Source organism: Anopheles darlingi, chromosome 3 (genome assembly GCF_943734745.1).
Source record: "Anopheles darlingi chromosome 3, idAnoDarlMG_H_01, whole genome shotgun sequence".
Lineage (NCBI taxonomy): Eukaryota > Metazoa > Arthropoda > Insecta > Diptera > Culicidae > Anopheles > Anopheles darlingi.
This window is the reverse complement of record NC_064875.1, coordinates 34314931-34342313: the sequence shown is the minus strand read 5'-3', so window position 1 is coordinate 34342313 and position 27383 is coordinate 34314931. Positions and strand designations below refer to the sequence as shown.

Genomic DNA, 27383 nt, shown 5'->3' with positions numbered 1-27383 from the left:
CCAACAAAAACGTTAGAAGACATCGAATTGCATGCCGTATTGCGCGAATCGGTTATTAGCTATACAAGCAACACTTAATCGATTTCGGATCGTGAAATCCGCATAAATCGACTGGAATATCGAAATCGATAATATAGATCGATTGTTTTTTTCGATAAAAATGCTCCGCCACACCGTGGAAGAAGACCAAGGCCAAGAAGACTATACGAGACCTCAATTGCGAGCATTTATCGCTTGCGGCTAACTCACCAGACTTGGCTCTATCGAATCAACGTTCATTTGCCCAAAAGATAGTAAATTGCCCAAAAGATAGTTAAAATGTATAGCTAACTACTGCCATTTGTTTGAAGAATAAGAGTTGCTCCATTTTGGCAGAATAAAAGTTTTTTTTCTGACAAAAAAGGCGGTTCCATATGCATACACCTGGTATGATGGAAAGTTTAAGATGTGTGATTATGTATCTGTGTTTACAGGCAGCGGCCCCGCGTGTACGCTCCGCCCCATAAATTGCCCTGGCTCTTGGGTTAGTTTCGGGTAGCGGACCCTTTTGGCCACCGCGGTCTCCCTTGTCACAGCTTTCTTGGCATTCCGGTGAACAGCCTTACCGGTTTTTTGCTTCATCTGTTGGTTCATCCTATTGGCGTGGTTCATCCTTAGCGTGGTCGAGTATTTCATTTCATTTCATTTCATATATTTCAATATTGTTCGCCGCTGGCTTGACAATAACTGCTTACATTCTAGAGTCTTAATGGCTAGGGGGACAGGAGGCACGGAGGCGAGAGCGGAAGACGGAGATGGGGAGATGGAAGTCAAACAGGGATCCGACGGAGTTAAACGAGACAATCGCCCGCAGGAAAGGATCCACGGCACCAAATCGCGATCGGCGGGGAGGAATGAGGAATGGTGGTCTGTCGCGAAGGCGACGTGAGGGGACATAGAACGGGAGGGCAGAGAGGAGGGAGGGAGCATCGGTATTATGGAGCAGGAGGTTGGCGATAAAGAGGGAAGAGTGTGTCGCAATGATCGATCCGGATTCGTCATTGATATATATATATATATATATATATAGATATCTACTTGAAAATTTCAGTAGATATTATTTTATCTATTCCATCATTTGGTCGTATTCGATTTATCAATAAACCAAATCAATAGTTAGGTCTGTTAGTGATGTTGGAAATAGAGATGCGACGTGATTGTAAATATGAACTGGAAACTTGAAATGATGCTTGAGTTTTAAGGCTTTGCCTTTCGGGCTAAATGATGTCATTTGGGACCACGAATTATATTTTCCCAAGAATTTTTTTTATAAAATACTTTGACTTTAGTGTTCGGTTTGCACATACCTCGTTAAGTTCGAATGGTGGTATGGGTCAACGACATTACAATACGACACATTTGATCCATTTTTCCGGTATTCAGCTTACGATGATTTACATAGTCACATGGTAGATCATAACTAAAAGCACCGCACTTCAAATTTACTCAAACGTCGATCGATCAGATCGAGGGTCTTTCTTCTCTCTCGGACGATCTCGGTGGACATTCCAATCGCAAACCGTTCCTGATAGATAGGATTTGTTGGTATTGTTTTCTATTACTACTCGGTTACTGCTGCTTTTTATGTTTCTGCATGCAATTCCGATCGTATAAGGGACATCCGGACAGACATGATTCATTTTTATATATATGTAGATTTAACAATTAAATAACATTAATAATAATAATATAATAATAATTAAAATGAAATAATATTCTTTCCACAGCTTGATTATACCTTCATTAAGCAAGTAGGTATTGAGCCGGACGGCACTTTAAGCAGGCCATTGGTAATCATCGAAGCTATGGACTCCGTCAACGGCGACCCATTTACTTCTGCCAGTCCGGCAGAGGTAGATGAGCCCATTGACGTAGGGCCTGCTACAGGCTCCGTCGTCTTCGACGATGTACCATCTTCATCTACCGCAACAGAGGTCCACGATGTGCTTCCTCCCTCAAAAGAGGCAGAGGTAACCATCGAAGCTATGGACTCCGTCAACGGTGACCCATTTACTTCTGCCAGTCCGGCAGAGGTAGATGAGCCCATTGACGTAGGGCCTGCTACAGGCTCCGTCGTCTTCGACGATGTACCATCTTCATCTACCGCAACAGAGGTCCACGATGTGCTTCCTCCCTCAAAAGAGGCAGAGGTAACCATCGAAGCTATGGACTCCGTCAACGGTGACCCATTTACTTCTGCCAGTCCGGCAGAGGTAGATGAGCCCATTGACGTAGGGCCTGCTACAGGCTCCGTCGTCTTCGACGATGTACCATCTTCATCTACCGCAACAGAGGTCCACGATGTGCTTCCTCCCTCAAAAGAGGCAGAGGTAACCATCGAAGCTATGGACTCCGTCAACGGTGACCCATTTACTTCTGCCAGTCCGGCAGAGGTAGATGAGCCCATTGACGTAGGGCCTGCTACAGGCTCCGTCGTCTTCGACGATGTACCAACAGAGATCCACGATGTGTGGGTTACTTATACCTACGATGTCTTATTTACTTCTTCCGGTAGTCCGGAAGAGTTCCCAGAGCAGATCGAAGCTGAGCCATCACCATATACCGCTCCGATCTCCGAGATGGCTCCGATCTCCAAAGCTGCACAGTTCCCATGTTCATTGTGCAGTAAAATTTATAAGACGCAAAGTGCCATGTGTAAGCACAGGCGATTGGCACATAACATCTCAAAGGGAACGAAGGCTCGATCGCCTAGCTCTTCTGGGCGATAAGAAATGCCAAGCCACAGAAAACGCAAGCTCCACAGAAAAGCAAGAAAAGCAGTACAGTCCGTGCCGTCCGTGCCTCCCGTGCCGTCCGCGCCGTCCGTGCCGTCCGCGCCTGAGAGGACAACAGCGAATGCCATCCAAGATGAGCCAGCGGTTCGACGAATAGCTGTTTGCGGGTTTCTTCATACACAACAACATAAGCCCTCAACAACATAACACCCAGGCAAGCGCAGCCGAAAGCCGTATTTGGAGGAGACCAGCAGCAGCAAGTGTGTCGATGTAAGAGGTAGAACTGCATAGCTCGCCTTGTGGTGACCTATTTTGTTAATTCATTTTCGGTTGCAGGTTTTAGCATCAAGGAGACGGGAAGGAAATGGATTCTACGCCGTGGAAATGGGAAACAAGCCGTACCGACGACGGCGACCGGATGGTATGAAGGGAGCCCAGCTGAAGGGAGCAAAAAAGCAGCAGCACATCAACTGCAACGGTCGTCGATACGAAACACGTTGGTTCTGCTTGCCCTTGCTACGACAATTGCTGTTTCCGTCCCCTACCTGCTCGGTAATTCGTATGTTCGATTATCTTTTGCAGCAACGACGATGCACGTTTGGCCGCACTCGGAAGCCCTGGCCCTGGCATTCGGATTGTTGGTGTCCGCGTTATCTATCTGGACAGCAGGCGGCGTTATTCCCTCCGACATCGTTTTCTGCTTCCAAAAATCGGTATGTATGATGAGACGCCAGACGCAAGATTGCAACAGAGTTTGCTGATACACAGATCGAATCGCAGCAACCACCGTTTGTACCAACTTTCCACTTTCGTCGATTCTGCTGCCACATCTAGTAACCTGTGATCGGTGGTTAAGAGATTGGCCTGGATAGGATTGGATGAATTCATACGAACACCGGAGACTGAAGCCAATCGATCCGCAGATTCTGTCCACGATGAAGATGCAAGGCCCGTACCCTCGTCTTCGCAATCAGATACCGTACCCAATGGAGGGTGGAACTGGTGCTGGCAGTTTGGGCACGTCGCATCTCGCATCTTCGGCTAAAGGCGGCGATGTCGGCGGTGCATCCGGTGGTGGACCTTGTAGCGGTACCAGTGATCAGCAGGGTAAGGTAGAGGTCAAGTACAGTAAGCTCGGTAGCCAGGATTTCGACTTCGAGCAGTACAACCAGACGGAACTCCCGAATGCTTACTGTAACGCGATGCTGCAGGTGCTGTACTTCATCATGAAGCTTCGCAAAGCGATCCTATCGCACTCGAAGGACAAGGAAGGAGTGGAGGAAGCAACAGCATCCAGCTGGATCACCAGGAGACCAATCCGGAACCGGGGGAATTGCCGTTTCGTTCAACGGATCCAGCACAAGTACCAAGATGTGTCGTTACGGGACGAACTGCTCACGAGTCGATTGTCACTTTGCACATCCACGGTAAGGTCCACGGTCGGTATTTATTCATGGCCCTCTCTGATTGTTCGATCTCGATTGCAGCAAATCTTCAACCTGCGTCATATCAGCAGCCCCGGCCGGAGGGGCGGCAGCCACGCATCGTCATCAATCTGTTCCGACGGTGAAACCGAGCCACATGAGCGTAGTCCGCATCACGTGCATCCGGGGACAGGGCGAGGATGAGGTTGTCCCGTTCATGGATGATTACAACTCGACGCAGGAACGCAGGTGGTCGACTATCTGACCAAGTTTTCCGGCATCAATACACAGTCGGAGACGCACGATTCCGTCGAGGACGCTGCAGCTGTACAAGCATTATCTACGGCTACAGGAAAAGGATGAGTTTTCCCGGGCGCTCTCGACGTTGTACGAGAAGGGCAATCCTGTCGGAAATTCCGTAGCTGCGTGAGCCCCAGTACCCGGAGCGGTGGGCCGCTCGCTTTGATCGATCGCTCGATCAAAGGAGATGCGGCAGGAGCAGACATCCGCACGATCACCAGATCACGCGGGCGGGGGTGATGCTCGACCGTCGACCGGACCGTACCAACTACGATTAACTTGCAGGTACTCAACTTTACCAGTCTTCACGGTGCGATGGCGTCAATTCCGGGACTGCAAAACGTTCAGGTTGGTTGATGTAGAAAACGAAAGAAAAGATGATGGCAGGGAGAGAGATTTATTATTGTTCACTTTATACACCCTCAAACAGGTTCAAATTGCCGGACTTCCATAGCCGATTTCTCTGGCCGTCTTCGTCTACGTCGTCAGGAACGTCAACGGGCGTGTTAAATAACTCTGCGAACAACAGCGCAGGCCAGACGACTAGCCTACTTGTGTCCGTTCCCGTGACCAACAAAAACGCTTTCATATATTCCATTTTCGTTTTGACGAACCGGTGAATGCTGGTCAACCGATTCAACAGATACAGTGTCTCTTCACACAACCTCATCGGTTACTGGAAAACTCAGTGTCCCACGGTGGAACCGTCGTACGATTCGTTCTCGCTACAATGTGCCCGACTTTGTCTGGAAGAGGGTGAGAAGGACAGTATCGTGATTGGATGCCACTCGGGACAGTTGTGCATCTATCAGCCCTCAGGGCGGGCGATGCCTTCGAGAATCAGTTTCATGACGTAGGTAGCGTAGAATAGTGGACCACGGTCGACCGTAATGTAGCTAATGATTGATAACCTTTTTTCCAGCAAGCAGAGCAAGCAGAAACGATCCCCGGCAGCAGCTGGCCGTACTGTATCCGATGCGATTGTGCATCTTTCAGATCGTCAGCGTTGAAGGAATCGCTGAGCATGGATCGCTGAACACGAAGCTGGTACGATCATGCGCTCGTCAAACCTGCCTTCTCCTTCTGCCAAGGCCCTTTCGGGGGCATCAAGGGGCGCGAATTCCTGTGCGTGCAGCATCTGGACAGTTCGCTGCGGTTCTTCGAGCAGGATGGTATAAGCTACGAACGGACGCTGGCCACGGATCGCCATCTACCATCACCAGTGAGGTGTGTAGTGCGGACCGACCGTCGAGGCGCAGGAGGCGTTGCGACGTCACGATCCAATCTGGTCACTGTCCGTCGGTGAGTACGCACTCGATCTTAGCGTCCATCAGATCTCCAGGTAAACGTCCTCCCTCGAGGTGCGATTACTTATTTGACCGAGAAGCCTGAATGTCTGCTCTTTCGCTTCCAGCACGGAATCCGTCATCGTGGTGCGTGGAGAGAACAACCTGGTGCTTGGAGGGCGTGTCCGACACCCACCGACTACTCACCGATCTGTTTCCACGCGTTCGTCGTCGGCTGGTACTGGCTGGGTATTGTGTTTACTAGCGAAGATCCTCCCCACCTCTGAGAGTCCCTTGTTGATCATTTTTTTCCTCCACAGAACCCGGTGCTCGGTTACTGTTGGGCGTCGTATCGGAGAGCGGTTCGCTGTTGGTCTACGAAAACGATCAAATCCTTTGGTCGGCCCAACTCCCGGACATCCCAGTAGCGCTCAGTCGTGCCGTCGTTAGCGGTCAAACGGGATTACTTACGATCGGCTATCTCGGATCTGAACCGGAGCTATTCAAGGTGCCAGCCCTGTTCGGAACGGAACTGTTCGAGATTTGGCTGTATCCGTACGAGGCGGCCACGCCTGCCTCGCTAGCCGTAACCGTATCCTGTTCCTACACCAACAAGCTAAGCATTACACGAGTCCTGCAACGCATCGAAGGAAGCCAAGCATAAGATCACTCTAACAGCCTCGAGCAATGCTGTGGCGGCCGTGGGAGGTACCGGATTGAATGCTCTGTTTCCGGAGTTTTGTACTTCGGAAGGTAGCCAGACGGCCTTGGGATTGCAATCGCTGGTCGATGGACGTCGCGGCCAAAAACACGAACCGTTTCCGGATACAATCCGATGAGTTAACCCTCCTACCGCTCGTGTTCGAGTGTCTGCTAAAACGGTTCAATCCGGAGCCAGCCAAAACGCCGAAAGGTCGACCAGGGATCACTGTTAACAACGTACCACCGGTGAGCGAACTGGCGAACCATTTTCGTATTCATCATGATCTGAGGAGAGAATTGAAACATCTTGAGGTAAGTGGAGAGCCACGCAGCGATGGCAACAGGCGAACAGGCACGATTGTAACTAAAGGCTTCGAATTTTGCAGACTGAACTGGAGATTGCCACCAGCCAGATGCGATTGTTTGAGCGACGATTTGTCGTCACTCGGCACTCGGAACATCGGGTGGCGTAAATTATCTGGACCCTTGATAGTACGGAACAGAGCTACGAACAGATGATGTTACCGGTACCGGTTACTGGACCCCCAGGATGAAACGGAACCGGAACCCTGAATGATAGCCTGAATGCTAGCGCAACCACAGGCCACTCGTCGTAGCGGTTTCTAATATATAATGTAATTATATATGTAATTATGTATTATTGTATTTTTTTCTAATATAACTTAAACTTAAACTCAATATAACTTATATTCAATATAACTTAAACTTATAACTTAAATAACAATAAAAATTTTTGACTAGCCTAACTAGCCAACCATGGTTTTGAGCGTGTTTTTGAATTTAATGAATTAATTTAAGGAAACCAAAAAGTCTAGTCAGATTCCCCTTTATTTAATTAATTATACAATCAATAATAAATATTAATAATAATAGAAACATAATGAATTGGTTAGACTTTTCAAAACAGCTCTGGACGTTATGCCAACAACCGTCATCTATTGGCATATGAGCTGACAAAAGACCTGCTGGACAGCATGAAAGGCCCAATCGCAGAGGTTGCCGTTTCGTTTGTAGACGAAGTATGTGGTAAGCAAGGAGAGGATGAGTATCATTTTAATATCAAACTGATTAATCCGTTGACAGTTGAGCAAAACAATTAGTAGTTACAGTTAGCAACTGTTGATGTTATTGTTTTTATTTTCATTTTTAAGTTAACTCTCTTACACACTAACTCTGACACTCTGCACACTGACTCTACTATATCTATCTATCTAATACTATCTTATACTGACTATCACACTCTGCCTCACTCCTAACCAACTGTTATGGCGTGCCCGGGCACGAATAACAGCCACTCACTTTGTGTTGACAACCTCTTGAATCTGTTGTCGGCTGCTACTGGCGAACTGGTATGGTGAAATGGGACGACGAATGACCGACCCAGGGACTGGTGACTCACAAAAACGAATCGGATCCCGAGATGCTGTTGATGTCGAGATCGGATGCTGGGAGCGATTACTCGGCTACAGGATGTTGGTTAACATTAGTTTTAGTAACATGTTGACATGCTGAGCGAATGCAGGTTCCGTGGACTGTTTGGATCCTTTGGTGAGAGCACCGCTATCCGATGCTAATCGTTTTATTTTTTTTATTATTTTTTTTATCACCAACACCATCACTACTACTCGTATTAGCATACGGAGTATCTGGATCTCCCGATCCACCATCGGTGGCGAGTTGGAATGGTAGCCATCGTTTCATCGTCGCCTTCAATGCCATTAGGCCATTACACCTAGCACCTCGGCTAATGTGGTGCAGGATTAGCAGGATGTTAATTTACTTTTCGTCTCGCCACGGGTGTTCTCCTTCGAAACGCCATGACCAACCGACCGACCGCACAGGTTTGGCCAGCAAACTATGGCAGCTACTTTTCTACCCAACTAGCACCGTGGGTGTGGGGTAATGAGCTGATTTGCAGACCGATCACCAGACCGATCACCAGACCGATCGTTGACCGTAAGAAGTGTGGGGCTTTATCATAGCGTCAGAGTTTTCTCGGATTTCGAATTCCCCGAGCCAGACCAGAGCCAGATGATTCTGCTTTGGCCAGTAAGCATGATTGATGCCATTTGCCCCAATTCAGAATGAGACGAATGAAGTCTTACGAATCCACAGGTCGCAACTGAAATGCAAATAAGCCGTCTCGTGCCGGTGCCACGCTGGTTTGTGAAAAGAGGAAACCTTTTGCCAGCATCTTGATGATAAACGTGGTTTTATGAAGATCTCTTAGCAAGAGACTAACAGTTTGAGTTGAAACAGCCGGTCGATTACGGGGTTTAATCTAATGAAAAATGTACCGCAGCAAACAAACAAAAAATGGAACCACCTGGCCATCCTAACGCGGGACAGCGCTCCACGACTACGACATTGATTGCCTTACATCGAACATGCTATCGATAGTATTAAATAACCGTGCGCAACTGGTGATATGCATCGTAGCGATTGCGCTTGTGATGTGACCTTGAATCCTATGTGCTCGTCCGCGGTCCAGTCCACCTCCTCCGCAGACTCCTCGACTACTTCCGAACGAGCCTCGATCGCAGCAACCACCGCTGTCTGCCCATGTTACGGTTGCCGCCTCAACCGTAAACACCGCCGAGACTGCCACTATCACCCTTTGGAGTCTTACAGCGATTACACTTATTACGCCAGGCGTTCCTGTTATTTCAATGACCACAGTTCCAATCACCTTCGCGATCGCGGACCACCTCCGGTGCATGCAAATTCACTGCAGCCTAGTATCGTCATACGTGACCATTCATGTTCTCCTTGTCTTTGTCCATCCAGACTTTTGGCTTCTGGGTGCGCTTATCTTGTTTGATCACGCCAACCGAACCGGACCTCTCGACGAGTTCCTCTTTTGTCGTTTACGGTGTCCTTGGATGAAGATGATGTCCTCCTGAGCGATCATTTAATCGTCACTACGAGCAACTGCACTAAACACTGTTATCCAACGAACTGCACTACTGTTTAGTGCAACTGTACTAAACACTGTTATCGAAACTTAACTATATAAACGAATTAAACTATTAGATACTCACGGTTCTCGAATGATGGGCCGTGTTCTTTTTTCCATATTCCTTTTTTCGTACTAAGTCGCACTAGTAATCAATTGCAACCTGCAAATATGTTACAAAAAAAATTGGTATTAATACCGTGATCTCTCAAATCATAGAGTGATCTATCAAATTGAACCAAATTCACTTACCCAGGACGTTGCTGTTGAAAATTGTTTGGATTATTTTGGATGCAAAATCCAACCTCACTTCCACTTAAGAATCTTTCTTCGCACAAACGGGTGTTTCTTCGCACAAAACAAAGCTGTGCGTGACGTGCGTGATTTTACGTGAACATAACCTGAAACGATCGATCGAATCGATTAATCGTTTTCGCTGAATCGTTTCATCGATTAATACAAAAAAATTGATTAAAAGCATCCGCATGCATTTTTTTATCGATATCATCGATAAATATTATTGATTTGAAAAAAATGGAATTTATTGTAAGATGAATGGTTTTTTGTTATAATTTTGGTGGTGGTACGGCGAACCATCCATATCATGTAATTTAATCGTCTTCTCCCGTGCGATGTTTTTTGCATTTCGGTAAAAGGCCGAAATACGCCCCCCCCCCCCCCCCCACCCCCCACCTTGTGTCACAAAAAATCGCTGTTTAACCGTAAAATGTAACTTTTACACCCCCTAACCTCCTAACACTGTTCCACATATTTTTATGACGGTTAGTTTATCTAAAAAGTGGTAATTTATGAAATATCTTGAAACCGAAAATATTCGGTCACTCAGAAACTCACTGTGACTCACTCACTTAATTTTACTTATAGTTTAAAAAGTGCCCCCTTTCCTAATTTTGGAATCTTTTGGCCATAAAACGTGCTGCCAATTTTTTTGGGTTTTTAAACAATTTTTTCGTCAATCAATTCGTCGATCCGACAAATCGTTCGATCGACTGTCAAAGTTTAGCAACACCGTTTTTCCGGAAATCCACCGCCCACCCCCTCGTCACATTTTATTTCATTTCGACGGCGTGGTTCGGCGTGGTTTGTGCTTTTTTACCAATTGGTTTTTTCCTGTGTAAAAATGGACATTGATGAACATTGTGAAAAGATAGTAAGTTTGTGAAAACAGTTTTTGAAGAAAACTTTTTGTTTTACACTTTTTTTCCCCCACGCAGGATGTGCTTATGGAGCATGTGCTCCTGGAGGAGCCACCGCCACCGGAGAACAAGGAGGAAGCCTTAACACCGCCACTGCTGGTTGACCGCCACGCCACCGCCACCGCCGCCGCCACCGCCACCTCGGGAACACCGCCCCCTGATCAGGCAGGCCCCGTGCCCCCGACACCACCACCACCAGCTCCACCAGGATCCGCCACCACCAGACGGCGCCGGACGCGCAGAGCGGGGCGGCGCGCCCGCCGTGAGCGCGAGGCGAGGCGTCGCCTTGCTCTGCGCGCCCACTTAACGACACTGGATATGGCGCGGTCTCATGACCATCTAATGGTCATGATCGGGGAAGCGCAGCGCTACGGGATGGGTGAGTTCCACGGACGTGGCCGCGGCCGCGTTTAAGTTGCTGAACGTCACTGCTGGTACAGAATAAAATATTGTTAAAAATGGAAAAGAGCGAAAATTTCCACAATAAAAATGGAAAAGAGCGAAAATTTTCCCGCCGTGAGCGGGAGGCCAGGCACCGCCTTGCTCTGCGCGCTCACATGACCACCCTAGACATGGCGCGCTCACATGACCACCTAGTGGCCATGATCGGAAATGCTCAACGATACGCGATGCGTGGGTTCCGCGGACGTGGCCGCGGCCGCGTTTAAGTTGCTGAACGTCACTGCTGGTACAGAATAAAATATTGTTAAAAATGGAAAACAGCGAAAATTTCCACAGCGAAACACGCCCTTCCTTCCGTCTCACCTTAAATTAGAGCGTATTACTTTTAAATTTTCATGCTAGAACTACTTCCTCGATGATGGGCTTATCGACAAAAGTAAAAATGGAAGAATTGGACATTGAACAATTGTGCGAACAAATGGTAAGCTTGTGAAAACAGTTTTTGAAGAAAACTTGTTTTACACTTTTTTCCCCCACGCAGGGCGATTTAAAGTCCGATCAGGACCAAGAAGGACTTCTGGAGGAAGACATGCTTCTTGAGGTGGACCCCGAGTTGTCCCGAAATGAAAGCTGAAATTCCGCCTCAAAATTCAGCGCAAGCGCCCCAACAAGTCCCGCATCAGGAAGCATCAGGATCCCGAGGAAGAAACCGGCGCCGGACGCGCCGAGCAGGACGGCGCGCCCGTCGTGAGCGAGAGCAGCGGCGACGCCTTGCTCTTCGTGCTAATGTAGCCGCCATAGACACCATGTATATGGTGAGAAATGTACAGATGAATATGCAGAGAGGACGTGGATGTGGCCGCGGCTGGATGTGGATTTGCGTGGTATTATTTCCGCCAACCGTTGATTGGTTACTGCTTCCGGTTATAATTTGCTGCTGTTATTGCAACTGATGATGGTGTTGCTGTTGTTGAATCTTCAATTGTAGCTGCTTCGTAGCCATGAGGAGCTGATTCGGTGTGGTGTTTGAAGTAACATTGGCCGCCGTGATGTGAACCTGTTGGAACCATTATAAAACCATTTAATATACAAACACAATACGTCGGTATATATTGGGGAATCATTTAGCAATCGTTAACCTACCGGAAATCGGTGTGCCCGCCCTAGGCCGTTGACTGATGTTCAGTAGCTGTATCTGTTGACCCGGTTGACCAGCATTCACCGTTAGTGGTCCACCGGTTCGTCAAAGCGAAGATGGAATATACGAAAGAGTTTGCCAAGCGCATTCCTTCAAAGGCCAAAAACCTACCAGTAGGTAGAGTGAGTAGACTGGAGCCACTTGTTTGTGGATTCGTCAAAACGACCGTTTGTGTCGTTTGCGAGTTACCAGACAGTATGGTATTATTAGCACCGGCGTTGATGGTGTTCACAGCAGCCTGTGTGGTGTTGGTCACTGGAACGGACACAAGTAGGCTAGTCGTCTGGTTAAGTAGGCTAGTCGACCGGTTGTCGTTCCTGACGGCGTAGACGAAAGAGTCTGAGAAATCGGCTGTGGAAGTCCGGCAATTTGAACCTGTTTGAGGGCGCATAAAGTGAACAATAATAAATCTCACTACCTGCCATCACCTTTACTTTCGTTTTCTACATCAACCAACCTGAACGTTTTGCAGTCCCGGAATGGACGCCATCGCACCGTGAAGACTGGTAAAGTTGAGTCCCTGCAAGTTAACCGTAGTTGGTCCGGTCCGGTCGACGGTCGGGCATCACCCTCGCCCGCGTGATCGGGTGATCGTGCGGATGCCCGCGTTCCCCCAGCACCCGCTCCTGCCGCATCTCCTTTGATCGAGCGATCGATCAAAGCGAGCGGCCCACCGCTCCGGGTACTGGGGCTCACGCAGCTACGGAATTTCCAACAGGCTTGCCCTTCTCGTACAACGTCGAGAGCGCCCTGGAAAACTCATCCTTTTCCTGTAGCCGTAGGTAATGCTTGTAGAAGCATTCCTCGACGGAATCGTGCGTCTTCGACTGTATATTGATACCGGAAAACTTGGTCAGATAGTCGACCACCTGCGTTCCTGCGTCGAGATGTAATCATCTATGAACGGGACAATCTCATGCTCGCCCTGTCCCCGGATGCACGTGATGCCCGGGGTTTCACCGTCAACATCTTTCCATCGGAACGGATTTCACTTTCCCCCGGTTTCAGCGTCACAAACTCGGCATCCATCGCGACCAGATCGCCTGCGCTAAAGATTTCATTCCTTGCCAACGGTTTAAAGCCTTCCGATAACTCATCAGCCTCACGCTGCGACGAAGGTTGCTGTAGCATCGTTATACATACAGATTATTATAAGAGGCAAAGAGATTCAGGTTCCGTAACGACACACCTTTCCGCTAGTATGTCGGATATCTTGATCTTGAGCATCGCCAGTATCCGATTTCACCAAGAAGCGCAGAGGTTTGGTGCTGACTACTGACTGATAACTGACCGACTGTTGATGCTGATGCTGTTGCTGCTGGTCGGCATTATTACGACGAATAATACGCTGTATCTTTTCTGTATGTTGGTTTGGGGTTAGTGCTGGTGCGTAGTGCTGGGTCGCGTAGAAGTTGCCGGCGTACGGGATTCCTTCCTGCACCGCCTCCAGCTCGGCTTCATGGACCGATCAATAACCTCCTCCGGCTACTGTGGCTACCACCGAGCATTATCGTAGACGAGGTAGATCGAGAAGATCAGCGCACCGGTCGAAGCGTACACGTTTTGCCACCAAACAGAACAACATCAGAGGCTGCAAGGGAGAGTGGGAGTAACCGAAAACCGTAAGGTAAGGAAGGAAGGCTGCTGCTTACCTCTTGTGAATTAAAGTTGGCCGAATTTAATTCATCGGGGTCTTTCGGCGTACATCACCACACCAGGACGGGCCGGACGGACCCATAGCTGCGTCGGTCGGGTACGGGAACAGCGAAAAACCGCGAAAGCGAAAAAACCGCGAAAGCGAAAAACCGCGTCACACAACTGTCAAATCTTGAAGTTTTTTGTTCTACATGCAGTAACCTTGGTTTTTCGCAAACGACATTCCAAGAGTCCCACCATCTTGGAGTGACCTTGGCAACTGCTCGAAATAAAAAGTTTTTGCTGTCATTTTTGGTTTACGCATAGTCTTTTTGTTGATAGTCATTTTGATGCATAGTCAGTTTTGGTTGGTTTGGTATTTTTGCCAACTTGTGGTAAGTAATTAACTTGTGTGATTTCTGACTTTTGGTCAGTGATTAACTTGTGGTCAGAGTCAGAGTGAGTTAAAGTTGTGTTGTGATGGAAAAGGACCTGGCTAAAGAAGGAAGGAAGGAGGAGGAATGGCAAAAGGTAAGAGAAAAGTTTTTTTGATTAGGGGAATCGGCGTTCGGGGACATGGGAGGGGCGATCATGCGAAGGATAACGCGATGGCGTTCCACGCCATCCTACTTCGCCAGGTACTTATCGTAATAAGGGAATAAGCGGGGCTTGCGCTTGCGCATTGACCGATATCCGACCGATAAGAAAGCTTATTAGACCATTTCCTGGTCGCTCAGGCGGTCGGGAAGATTGACCGGACCGCGGTCGGGAAGATTGACGTGTCCATGCCGGGCGAGGGCATGATCATCGACTACGTGTATCACTTCAAGCAGTGTTCAACTTCAATTGCCGTTCTCCGAGGGATTAGAATCAAACAGTACACCGTGATTTCTGAAAGTAAAGTGACGATTTATGCAAAGTTTAAGGGTTTATATACCCTTTCGTTTCCTATCATTGATAGGCGCGAGCGAGATGGATGATCTCGCTCCAAGAGTTACATATTTAGAAAATACGTTTCGGATATACCGCATGCCTTAAATGCTACCACATGCAATGATTACAAAATGTATATAAGAAGCCTGTTGGTGATAGCGTGGGAAAGTCACCAACGCGAAGATAGTCCTAGCTGACATAAAACAGACCCCGAAGTGCATCCATGTTTTGAGAAGCGACCAACGCATTGATTTGTCTGTTTAGGATTCCTATCGCTCTATGGCGTTGCCGCCCGCACGGTTACCATACGCGCATACCAGACGCTCCTACACTTGTCGCCTAATGCGTCGGTCGTTAATTTATTTTATTTTTGAAATTACAACTTCGCGTTGGTGTGATACGAAATTCCTAATTGTGAATATGATGCAGTTACCCCGTTCTCGACAAAGAAAGAGTGAGAAATTGAAGGCCGCGGTTGTGATCGAATGTGGAAAAATTACATCACGTAGTCATTGGCGAAAAAAACGACTGAGAGGCGCATTGCAAACTCGTGTAGTGCTTGTGCAATGGTAAGTATTGTTGTGTTTTGAAGTAGATTTATGTTTCCAAAAGTTATCTGATCTCTGATCATTTCAGGTTAAAAGCTACCGGGTCTATGATCGTGTAGAGACGACAGAGATTGTTTGATATCAATCCTACACACAAGGAGTTGCGCCGAGGACCAGGGAGGAGTCAAAATTTCCTGCATCACATCAAGAAGGAGAAAGTGAAAATTACAGAAGCAGATAGTTGTGTACAGCGAAAACAGTATATTGTACGTGACCCATTGCTGCCGTAGAACTTTCGAAGCCAAAGCCAAAGCGGTGAATCGTCTGTGCTGTAGCACATCGATATAAACAATATCACATGGATATAAAAAAATGTGCAAAATAATAATATGAAATTCAATATTCAAAAATGTGCTCCAAAAGTACAAAACCCATGCAGTTTTGTTTCATTATTAAATATGTTATTTATTATAAAATATTTTCATAAAATGTGAAAACGATCCAAGCAGGCTATAAAATCTAAAAATAGAATAAAAACGCTCCAAGCCGGTTTTAAAACAGTGTCCAAATAGTTTCCGCCGGTCGCAATTTGTCCCACTACAGCGTCCAAATTGATGCCCATCGAGAGGGACAATCCGCGGATTGTGCTGCGGCCGAATAGGTGCTACGGACGCAAAAATATATGGAAAATTTGCTTGATATTTTGGGATTGGGCACCTCTTTGGGCATCAGACAATCCGCGGATTGGGCATCAATACGGTCTCTCTTTCCTCGTTGGGTCTGGACCTGGACCAGGCCGAACTCAATGAGTTATTGGTAGGTCGACGAGTTTTCTTAAAAACATTCGAAAATACAATTGGTGTTTTCAACATCTTTGGACAACTTTATGTCTACTTTCAAGGTTCAAGGACCATCAAGTCGCATCGCTACACACCAAGCACGTTCCTGCAATGCAGATCGTGGGAGCTACAATTAATAATAAATATTAATAATAATAGAAACATAATGAATTGGTTAGACTTTTCAAAACAGCTCTGGACGTAATGCCAACAACCGTCATCTATTGGCATACGAGTTGACAAAAGACCTGCTGGACAGCATGAAAGGCCCAATCGCCGAGGTTGCCGTTTCGTTTGTAGACGAAGGATGTGGTAGGCAAGGAGAGGATGAGTATCATTTTAATATCAAAATGATTAATCCGTTGACAGTTGAGCAAAACAATTGGTAGTTACAGTTAGCAACAGTTGATGTTATTGTTTTTATTTTTATTGTTTTTTTTTTCATTTTTAAGTTAACTCTCTTACACACTAACTCTGACACTCTGCACACTGACTCTACTATATCTATCTATCTAATACTATCTTATACTGACTATCACACTCTGCCTCACTCCTAACCAACTGTTATGGCGTGCCCGGGCACGAATAACAGCCACTCACTTTGTGTTGACAACCTCTTGAATCTGTTGTCGGCTGCTACTGGCGAACTGGTATGGTGAAATGGGACGACGAATGACCGACCCAGGGACTGGTGACTCACAAAAACGAATCGGATCCCGAGATGCTGTTGATGTCGAGATCGGATGCTGGGAGCGATTACTCGGCTACAGGATGTTGGTTAACATTAGTTTTAGTAACATGTTGACATGCTGAGCGAATGCAGGTTCCGTGGACTGTTTGGATCCTTTGGTGAGAGCACCGCTATCCGATGCTAATCGTTTTATTTTTTTTATTATTTTTTTTATCACCAACACCATCACTACTACTCGTATTAGCATACGGAGTATCTGGATCTCTCGATTCACCATCGGTGGCGAGTTGGAATGGTAGCCATCGTTTCATCGTCGCTTTCAATGCATATCAGCTCCATTCTCCGTTCATACGATGGAGGACACGGAGAGACAGGGCTATGGGAAGGACATTACACCTAGCACCTCGGCTAATGTGGTGCAGGATTAGCAGGATGTTAATTTACCTTTCGTCTCGCCACGGGTGTTCTCCTTCGAAACGCCATGACCGACCGACCGACCGCACAGGTTGGTCGGACGACCAACACCCCCCACAGTAGTTTGGCCAGCAAACTATGGCAGCTACTTTTCTACCCAACTAGCACCGTGGGTGTGGGGTAATGAGCTGATTTGCAGACCGATCACCAGACCGATCGTTGACCGTAAGAAGTGTGGGGCTTTATCATAGCGTCAGAGTTTTCTCGGATTTCGAATTCCCCGAGCCAGACCAGAGCCAGATGATTCTGCTTTGGCCAGTAAGCATGATTGATGCCATTTGCCCCAATCCAGAATGAGACGAATGAAGTCTTACGAATCCACAGGTCGCAACTGAAATGCAAATAAGCCGTCTCGTGCCGGTGCCACGCTGGTTTGTGAAAAGAGGAAACCTTTTGCCAGCATCTTGATGATAAACGTGGTTTTATGAAGATCTCTTAGCAAGAGACTAACAGTTTGAGTTGAAACAGCTCGTCGATTACGGGGTTTAATCTAATGAAAAATGTACCGCATCAAACAAACAGAAAATGGAACCACCTGGCTTAGGATGGCCAGGACAGCGCTCCACGACTACGACATTGATTGCCTTACATCGAACATGCTATCGATAGTATTAAATAACCGCGCGCAACTGGTGATAGGCATCGTAGCGATTGCGCTTGTGATGTGACCTTGAATCCTTCAGCCGATTGGGAGTAATATGTGCTCGTCCGCGGTCCAGTCCACCTCCTCCGCAGACTCCTCGACTACTTCCGAACGAGCCTCGATCACAGCAACCACCGCTGTCTGCCCCTGTTACGGTTGCCGCCTCTACCGTAAACACCACCGAGACTGCCACTATCACCCTTCGGAGTCTTACAGCGATTACACTTATTACGCCAGGCGTTCCTGTTATTTCAATGACCACAGTTCCAATCACCTTCGCGATCGCGGACCACCTCCGGTGCATGCAAATTCACTGCAGCCTAGTATCGTCATACGTGACCATTCATGTTCTCCTTGTCTTTGTCCATCCAGACTTTTGGCTTCTGGGTGCGCTTATCTTGTTTGATCACGCCAACCGAACCGGACCTCTCGACGACTTCCTCTTTTGTCGTTTACGGTGTCCTTGGATGAAGATGATGTCCTCCTGAGCGATCATTTAATCGTCACTACGAGCAACTGCACTAAACACTGTTATCCAACGAACTGCACTACTGTTTAGTGCAACTGTACTAAACACTGTTATCGAAACTTAACTATATAAACGAATTAAACTATTAGATACTCACGGTTCTCGAATGATGGGCCGTGTTCTTTTTTCCATATTCCTTTTTTCGTACTAAGTCGCACTAGTAATCAATTGCATCCTGCAAATATGTTACAAAAAAAATTGGTATTAATACCGTGATCTCTCAAATCATAGAGTGATCTATCAAATTGAACCAAATTCACTTACCCAGGACGTTGCTGTTGAAAATTGTTTGGATTATTTTGGATGCAAAATCCAACCTCACTTCCACTTAAGAATCTTTCTTCGCACAAACGGGTGTTTCTTCGCACAAAACAAAGCTGTGCGTGACGTGCGTGATTTTACGTGAACATAACCTGAAACGATCGATCGAATCGATTAATCGTTTTCGCTGAATCGTTTCATCGATTAATACAAAAAAATTGATTAAAAGCATCCGCATGCATTTTTTTATCGATATCATCGATAAATATTATTGATTTGAAAAAAATGGAATTTATTGTAAGATGAATGGTTTTTTGTTATAATTTTGGTGGTGGTACGGCGAACCATCCATATCATGTAATTTAATCGTCTTCTCCCGTGCGATGTTTTTTGCATTTCGGTAAAAGGCCGAAATACGCCCCCCCCTCACCCCCCACCTTGTGTCACAAAAAATCGCTGTTTAACCGTAAAATGTAACTTTTACACCCCCTAACCTCCTAACACTGTTCCACATATTTTTATGACGGTTAGTTTATCTAAAAAGTGGTAATTTATGAAATATCTTGAAACCGAAAATATTCGGTCACTCAGAAACTCACTGTGACTCACTCACTTAATTTTACTTATAGTTTAAAAAGTGCCCCCTTTCCTAATTTTGGAATCTTTTGGCCATAAAACGTGCTGCCAATTTTTTTGGGTTTTTAAACAATTTTTTTCGTCAATCAATTCGTCGATCCGACAAATCGTTCGATCGACTGTCAAAGTTTAGCAACACCGTTTTTCCGGAAATCCACCGCCCACCCCCTCGTCACATTTTATTTCATTTCGACGGCGTGGTTCGGCGTGGTTTGTGCTTTTTTACCAATTGGTTTTTTCCTGTGTAAAAATGGACATTGATGAACATTGTGAAAAGATAGTAAGTTTGTGAAAACAGTTTTTGAAGAAAACTTTTTGTTTTACACTTTTTTTCCCCCACGCAGGATGTGCTTATGGAGCATGTGCTCCTGGAGGAGCCACCGCCACCGGAGAACAAGGAGGAAGCCTTAACACCGCCACTGCTGGTTGACCGCCACGCCACCGCCACCGCCACCTCGGGAACACCGCCCCCTGATCAGGCAGGCCCCGTGCCCCCGACACCACCACCACCAGCTCCACCAGGATCCGCCACCACCAGACGGCGCCGGACGCGCAGAGCGGGGCGGCGCGCCCGCCGTGAGCGCGAGGCAAGGCGTCGCCTTGCTCTGCGCGCCCACTTAACGACACTGGATATGGCGCGGTCTCATGACCATCTAATGGTCATGATCGGGGAAGCGCAGCGCTACGGGATGGGTGAGTTCCACGGACGTGGCCGCGGCCGCGTTTAAGTTGCTGAACGTCACTGCTGGTACAGAATAAAATATTGTTAAAAATGGAAAAGAGCGAAAATTTCCACAATAAAAATGGAAAAGAGCGAAAATTTTCCCGCCGTGAGCGCGAGGCGAGGCGTCGCCTTGCTCTGCGCGCCCACTTAACGACACTGGATATGGCGCGGTCTCATGACCATCTAATGGTCATGATCGGGGAAGCGCAGCGCTACGGGATGGGTGAGTTCCACGGACGTGGCCGCGGCCGCGTTTAAGTTGCTGAACGTCACTGCTGGTACAGAATAAATATTGTTAAAAATGGAAAAGAGCGAAAATTTCCACAATAAAAATGGAAAAGAGCGAAAATTTTCCCGCCGTGAGCGGGAGGCCAGGCACCGCCTTGCTCTGCGCGCTCACATGACCACCCTAGACATGGCGCGATCACATGACCACCTAGTGGCCATGATCGGAAATGCTCAACGATACGCGATGCGTGGGTTCCGCGGACGTGGCCGCGGCCGCGTTTAAGTTGCTGAACGTCACTGCTGGTACAGAATAAAATATTGTTAAAAATGGAAAAGAGCGAAAATTTCCACAATAAAAATGGAAAAGAGCGAAAATTTTCCCGCCGTGAGCGCGAGGCGAGGCGTCGCCTTGCTCTGCGCGCCCACTTAACGACACTGGATATGGCGCGGTCTCATGACCATCTAATGGTCATGATCGGGGAAGCGCAGCGCTACGGGATGGGTGAGTTCCACGGACGTGGCCGCGGCCGCGTTTAAGTTGCTGAACGTCACTGCTGGTACAGAATAAAATATTGTTAAAAATGGAACAGAGCGAAAATTTCCACAGCGAAACACGCCCTTCCTTCCGTCTCACCTTAAATTAGAGCGTATTACTTTTAAATTTTCATGCTAGAACTACTTCCTCGATGATGGGCTTATCGACAAAAGTAAAAATGGAAGAATTGGACATTGAACAATTGTGCGAACAAATGGTAAGCTTGTGAAAACAGTTTTTGAAGAAAACTTGTTTTACACTTTTTTCCCCCACGCAGGGCGATTTAAAGTCCGATCAGGACCAAGAAGGACTTCTGGAGGAAGACATGCTTCTTGAGGTGGACCCCGAGTTGTCCCGAAATGAAGGCTGAAATTCCGCCTCAAAATTCAGCGCAAGCGCCCCAACAAGTCCCGCATCAGGAAGCATCAGGATCCCGAGGAAGAAACCGGCGCCGGACGCGCCGAGCAGGACGGCGCGCCCGTCGTGAGCGAGAGCAGCGGCGACGCCTTGCTCTTCGTGCTAATGTAGCCGCCATAGATGACCATGTATATGGTGAGAAATGTACAGATGAATATGCAGAGAGGACGTGGATGTGGCCGCGGCTGGATGTGGATTTGCGTGGTATTATTTCCGCCAACCGTTGATTGGTTACTGCTTCCGGTTATAATTTGCTGCTGTTATTGCAACTGATGATGGTGTTGCTGTTGTTGAATCTTCAATTGTAGCTGCTTCGTAGCCATGAGGAGCTGATTCGGTGTGGTGTTTGAAGTAACATTGGCCGCCGTGATGTGAACCTGTTGGAACCATTATAAAACCATGTAATATACAAACACAATACGTCGGTATATATTGGGGAATCATTTAGCAATCGTTAACCTACCGGAAATCGGTGTGCCCGCCCTAGGCCGTTGACTGATGTTCAGTAGCTGTATCTGTTGACCCGGTTGACCAGCATTCACCGTTAGTGGTCCACCGGTTCGTCAAAGCGAAGATGGAATATACGAAAGAGTTTGCCAAGCGCATTCCTTCAAAGGCCAAAAACCTACCAGTAGGTAGAGTGAGTAGACTGGAGCCACTTGTTTGTGGATTCGTCAAAACGACCGTTTGTGTCGTTTGCGAGTTACCAGACAGTATGGTATTATTAGCACCGGCGTTGATGGTGTTCACAGCAGCCTGTGTGGTGTTGGTCACTGGAACGGACACAAGTAGGCTAGTCGTCTGGTTAAGTAGGCTAGTCGACCGGTTGTCGTTCCTGACGGCGTAGACGAAAGAGTCTGAGAAATCGGCTGTGGAAGTCCGGCAATTTGAACCTGTTTGAGGGCGCATAAAGTGAACAATAATAAATCTCACTACCTGCCATCACCTTTACTTTCGTTTTCTACATCAACCAACCTGAACGTTTTGCAGTCCCGGAATGGACGCCATCGCACCGTGAAGACTGGTAAAGTTGAGTCCCTGCAAGTTAACCGTAGTTGGTCCGGTCCGGTCGACGGTCGGGCATCACCCTCGCCCGCGTGATCGGGTGATCGTGCGGATGCCCGCGTTCCCCCAGCACCCGCTCCTGCCGCATCTCCTTTGATCGAGCGATCGATCAAAGCGAGCGGCCCACCGCTCCGGGTACTGGGGCTCACGCAGCTACGGAATTTCCAACAGGCTTGCCCTTCTCGTACAACGTCGAGAGCGCCCTGGAAAACTCATCCTTTTCCTGTAGCCGTAGGTAATGCTTGTAGAAGCATTCCTCGACGGAATCGTGCGTCTTCGACTGTATATTGATACCGGAAAACTTGGTCAGATAGTCGACCACCTGCGTTCCTGCGTCGAGATGTAATCATCTATGAACGGGACAATCTCATGCTCGCCCTGTCCCCGGATGCACGTGATGCCCGGGGTTTCACCGTCAACATCTTTCCATCGGAACGGATTTCACTTTCCCCCGGTTTCAGCGTCACAAACTCGGCATCCATCGCGACCAGATCGCCTGCGCTAAAGATTTCATTCCTTGCCAACGGTTTAAAGCCTTCCGATAACTCATCAGCCTCACGCTGCGACGAAGGTTGCTGTAGCATCGTTATACATACAGATTATTATAAGAGGCAAAGAGATTCAGGTTCCGTAACGACACACCTTTCCGCTAGTATGTCGGATATCTTGATCTTGAGCATCGCCAGTATCCGATTTCACCAAGAAGCGCAGAGGTTTGGTGCTGACTACTGACTGATAACTGACCGACTGTTGATGCTGATGCTGTTGCTGCTGGTCGGCATTATTACGACGAATAATACGCTGTATCTTTTCTGTATGTTGGTTTGGGGTTAGTGCTGGTGCGTAGTGCTGGGTCGCGTAGAAGCTGCCGGCGTACGGGATTCCTTCCTGCACCGCCTCCAGCTCGGCTTCATGGACCGATCAATAACCTCCTCCGGCTACTGTGGCTACCACCGAGCATTATCGTAGACGAGGTAGATCGAGAAGATCAGCGCACCGGTCGAAGCGTACACGTTTTGCCACCAAACAGAACAACATCAGTGGCTGCAAGGGAGAGTGGGAGTAACCGAAAACCGTAAGGTAAGGAAGGAAGGCTGCTGCTTACCTCTTGTGAATTAAAGTTGGCCGAATTTAATTCATCGGGGTCTTTCGGCGTACATCACCACACCAGGACGGGCCGGACGGACCCATAGCTGCGTCGGTCGGGTACGGGAACAGCGAAAAACCGCGAAAGCGAAAAAACCGCGAAAGCGAAAAACCGCGTCACACACTTTTCACTGTCAAATCTTGAAGTTTTTTGTTCTACATGCAGTAACCTTGGTTTTTCGCAAACGACATTCCAAGAGTCCCACCATCTTGGAGTGACCTTGGCAACTGCTCGAAATAAAAAGTTTTTGCTGTCATTTTTGGTTTACGCATAGTCTTTTTGTTGATAGTCATTTTGATGCATAGTCAGTTTTGGTTGGTTTGGTATTTTTGCCAACTTGTGGTTAGTAATTAACTTGTTGTTAGTGATTAACTTTTGGCCAGTGATTAACTTGTGGTCAGAGTCAGAGTGAGTTAAGCCCGGCATCCACATTCATGCAGGTCGTCATGCACGGAGCTGGAATCCATGTCGGAGGCGAAATCGGAAAGTGAGTGGCTAGGATCTGGACGGATCCGAGATTTTCGAGCTCGACCGAAAATTTATGCTTGCATGAAGGCGATAGGCCACGCCCCTCGGTTTAATTTGGCAAGCAACACTGCCAAAGTGTTGCCAAACTTCAGCCAGGTCGAAATGAAACACAAACTTACTTTGTCTACTACAAAATTGATTACAAATCCCGGAAAGAGAGTGAAAAATATTTTTAGAAAGAGTTTATTCAACTCTACAAGGAGTGCTGCGAGGTTTAGAAAGTAAAAAGTTTCAGGTGTTGTTTATAACTCTCAAATTGAATGCGCCTTGAAATTGAAGTAGGCTTTGAGCTTGGATTGATCCTAACGTTAGTTGAGCAACCGCGGACGTGGGAGGAGCTCCGTGCATGACGACGTGCATGAATGTGGATGCCAGGCTTTAAAGTTGTGTTGTGATGGAAAAGGACCTGGCTAAAGAAGGAAGGAAGGAGGAGGAATGGCAAAAGGTAATAGAAAAGTTTTTTTGATTAGGGGAATCGGCGTTCGGGGACATGGGGAGGGGCGATCATGCGAAGGATAACGCGATGGCGTTCCACACCATCCTACTTCGCCAGGTACTTATCGTAATAAGCGAATAAGCGGGGCTTGCGCTTGCGCATTGACCGATATCCGACCGATAAGAAAGCTTATTAGACCGTGTCCTGGTCGCTCAGGCGGTCGGGAAGATTGACGTGTCCATGCCGGGCGAGGGCATGATCATCGACTACGTGTATCACTTCAAGCAGTGTTCAACTTCAATTGCCGTTCTCCGAGGGATTAGAATCAAACAGTACACCGTGATTTCTGAAAGTAAAGTGACGATTTATGCAAAGTTTAAGGGTTTATATACCCTTTCGTTTCCTATCATTGATAGGCGCGAGCGAGATGGATGATCTCGCTCCAAGAGTTACATATTTAGAAAATACGTTTCGGATATACCGCATGCCTTAAATGCTACCACATGCAATGATTACAAAATGTATATAAGAAGCCTGTTGGTGATAGCGTGGGAAAGTCACCAACGCGAAGATAGTCCTAGCTGACATAAAACAGACCCCGAAGTGCATCCATGTTTTGAGAAGCGACCAACGCATTGATTTGTCTGTTTAGGATTCCTATCGCTCTATGGCGTTGCCGCCCGCACGGTTACCATACGCGCATACCAGACGCTCCTACACTTGTCGCCTAATGCGTCGGTCGTTAATTTATTTTATTTTTGAAATTACAACTTCGCGTTGGTGTGATACGAAATTCCTAATTGTGAATATGATGCAGTTACCCCGTTCTCGACAAAGAAAGAGTGAGAAATTGAAGGCCGCGGTTGTGATCGAATGTGGAAAAATTACATCACGTAGTCATTGGCGAAAAAAACGACTGAGAGGCGCATTGCAAACTCGTGTAGTGCTTGTGCAATGGTAAGTATTGTTGTGTTTTGAAGTAGATTTATGTTTCCAAAAGTTATCTGATCTCTGATCATTTCAGGTTAAAAGCTACCGGGTCTATGATCGTGTAGAGACGACAGAGATTGTTTGATATCAATCCTACACACAAGGAGTTGCGCCGAGGACCAGGGAGGAGTCAAAATTTCCTGCATCACATCAAGAAGGAGAAAGTGAAAATTACAGAAGCAGATAGTTGTGTACAGCGAAAACAGTATATTGTACGTGACCCATTGCTGCCGTAGAACTTTCGAAGCCAAAGCCAAAGCGGTGAATCGTCTGTGCTGTAGCACATCGATATAAACAATATCACATGGATATAAAAAAATGTGCAAAATAATAATATGAAATTCAATATTCAAAAATGTGCTCCAAAAGTACAAAACCCATGCAGTTTTGTTTCATTATTAAATATGTTATTTATTATAAAATATTTTCATAAAATGTGAAAACGATCCAAGCAGGCTATAAAATCTAAAAATAGAATAAAAACGCTCCAAGCCGGTTTTAAAACAGTGTCCAAATAGTTTCCGCCGGTCGCAATTTGTCCCACTACAGCGTCCAAATTGATGCCCATCGAGAGGGACAATCCGCGGATTGTGCTGCGGCCGAATAGGTGCTACGGACGCAAAAATATATGGAAAATTTGCTTGATATTTTGGGATTGGGCACCTCTTTGGGCATCAGACAATCCGCGGATTGGGCATCAATACGGTCTCTCTTTCCTCGTTGGGTCTGGACCTGGACCAGGCCGAACTCAATGAGTTATTGGTAGGTCGACGAGTTTTCTTAAAAACATTCGAAAATACAATTGGTGTTTTCAACATCTTTGGACAACTTTATGTCTACTTTCAAGGTTCAAGGACCATCAAGTCGCATCGCTACACACCAAGCACGTTCCTGCAATGCAGATCGTGGGAGCTACAATTAATAATAAATATTAATAATAATAGAAACATAATGAATTGGTTAGACTTTTCAAAACAGCTCTGGACGTAATGCCAACAACCGTCATCTATTGGCATACGAGTTGACAAAAGACCTGCTGGACAGCATGAAAGGCCCAATCGCCGAGGTTGCCGTTTCGTTTGTAGACGAAGGATGTGGTAGGCAAGGAGAGGATGAGTATCATTTTAATATCAAAATGATTAATCCGTTGACAGTTGAGCAAAACAATTGGTAGTTACAGTTAGCAACAGTTGATGTTATTGTTTTTATTTTTATTGTTTTTTTTTTCATTTTTAAGTTAACTCTCTTACACACTAACTCTGACACTCTGCACACTGACTCTACTATATCTATCTATCTAATACTATCTTATACTGACTATCACACTCTGCCTCACTCCTAACCAACTGTTATGGCGTGCCCGGGCACGAATAACAGCCACTCACTTTGTGTTGACAACCTCTTGAATCTGTTGTCGGCTGCTACTGGCGAACTGGTATGGTGAAATGGGACGACGAATGACCGACCCAGGGACTGGTGACTCACAAAAACGAATCGGATCCCGAGATGCTGTTGATGTCGAGATCGGATGCTGGGAGCGATTACTCGGCTACAGGATGTTGGTTAACATTAGTTTTAGTAACATGTTGACATGCTGAGCGAATGCAGGTTCCGTGGACTGTTTGGATCCTTTGGTGAGAGCACCGCTATCCGATGCTAATCGTTTTATTTTTTTTATTATTTTTTTTATCACCAACACCATCACTACTACTCGTATTAGCATACGGAGTATCTGGATCTCTCGATTCACCATCGGTGGCGAGTTGGAATGGTAGCCATCGTTTCATCGTCGCTTTCAATGCATATCAGCTCCATTCTCCGTTCATACGATGGAGGACACGGAG

The 27383-nt window shown here is 46.9% G+C and overlaps 1 protein-coding gene, 3 long non-coding RNA genes and 1 pseudogene across 7 annotated transcripts; 3 read left to right on the top strand and 2 right to left on the bottom strand.

Annotated features, from left to right (window-relative positions):
- The first annotated feature begins 2855 nt into the window (after positions 1 to 2855).
- On the top strand, positions 2856 to 3463 carry LOC125955768 (uncharacterized). Its single transcript, XR_007469107.1, has 3 exons — positions 2856 to 3044; positions 3111 to 3270; positions 3357 to 3463. It is a non-coding gene; the product is annotated as an uncharacterized LOC125955768 (long non-coding RNA).
- A 246-nt stretch (positions 3464 to 3709) lies between these two features.
- Positions 3710 to 4459, top strand: LOC125955474 (uncharacterized). The gene is made up of 2 exons (XM_049686606.1): positions 3710 to 4201; positions 4262 to 4459. The coding sequence occupies exons 1-2, from the start codon at positions 3710 to 3712 to the stop codon at positions 4400 to 4402; spliced, it is 633 nt and encodes a 210-aa protein (XP_049542563.1). The 3' UTR covers positions 4403 to 4459.
- Positions 4460 to 5118: 659 nt separating this feature from the next.
- On the top strand, positions 5119 to 7085 carry LOC125955473 (protein PTHB1-like; annotated as a pseudogene).
- A 4711-nt stretch (positions 7086 to 11796) lies between these two features.
- LOC125955765 (uncharacterized) lies at positions 11797 to 23758 on the bottom strand. Of its 3 annotated transcripts, XR_007469104.1 has the most exons (5): positions 23544 to 23758; positions 13470 to 13871; positions 12738 to 13402; positions 12226 to 12655; positions 11797 to 12139 (listed from the first exon to the last, which is right to left on the bottom strand). It is a non-coding gene; the product is annotated as an uncharacterized LOC125955765 (long non-coding RNA). The 3 variants fall into 3 exon arrangements; XR_007469102.1 differs by having other exon boundaries at positions 12738 to 13871; XR_007469103.1 differs by lacking the exon at positions 23544 to 23758 and adding an exon at positions 13933 to 14070 and having other exon boundaries at positions 12738 to 13871.
- On the bottom strand, positions 20673 to 23391 carry LOC125955764 (uncharacterized). 2 transcript variants are annotated; one of them, XR_007469101.1, is made up of 4 exons: positions 23081 to 23391; positions 22349 to 23013; positions 21837 to 22266; positions 20673 to 21750 (listed from the first exon to the last, which is right to left on the bottom strand). It is a non-coding gene; the product is annotated as an uncharacterized LOC125955764 (long non-coding RNA). The 2 variants fall into 2 exon arrangements; XR_007469100.1 differs by having other exon boundaries at positions 22349 to 23391.
- Positions 23759 to 27383: the final 3625 nt, after the last annotated feature.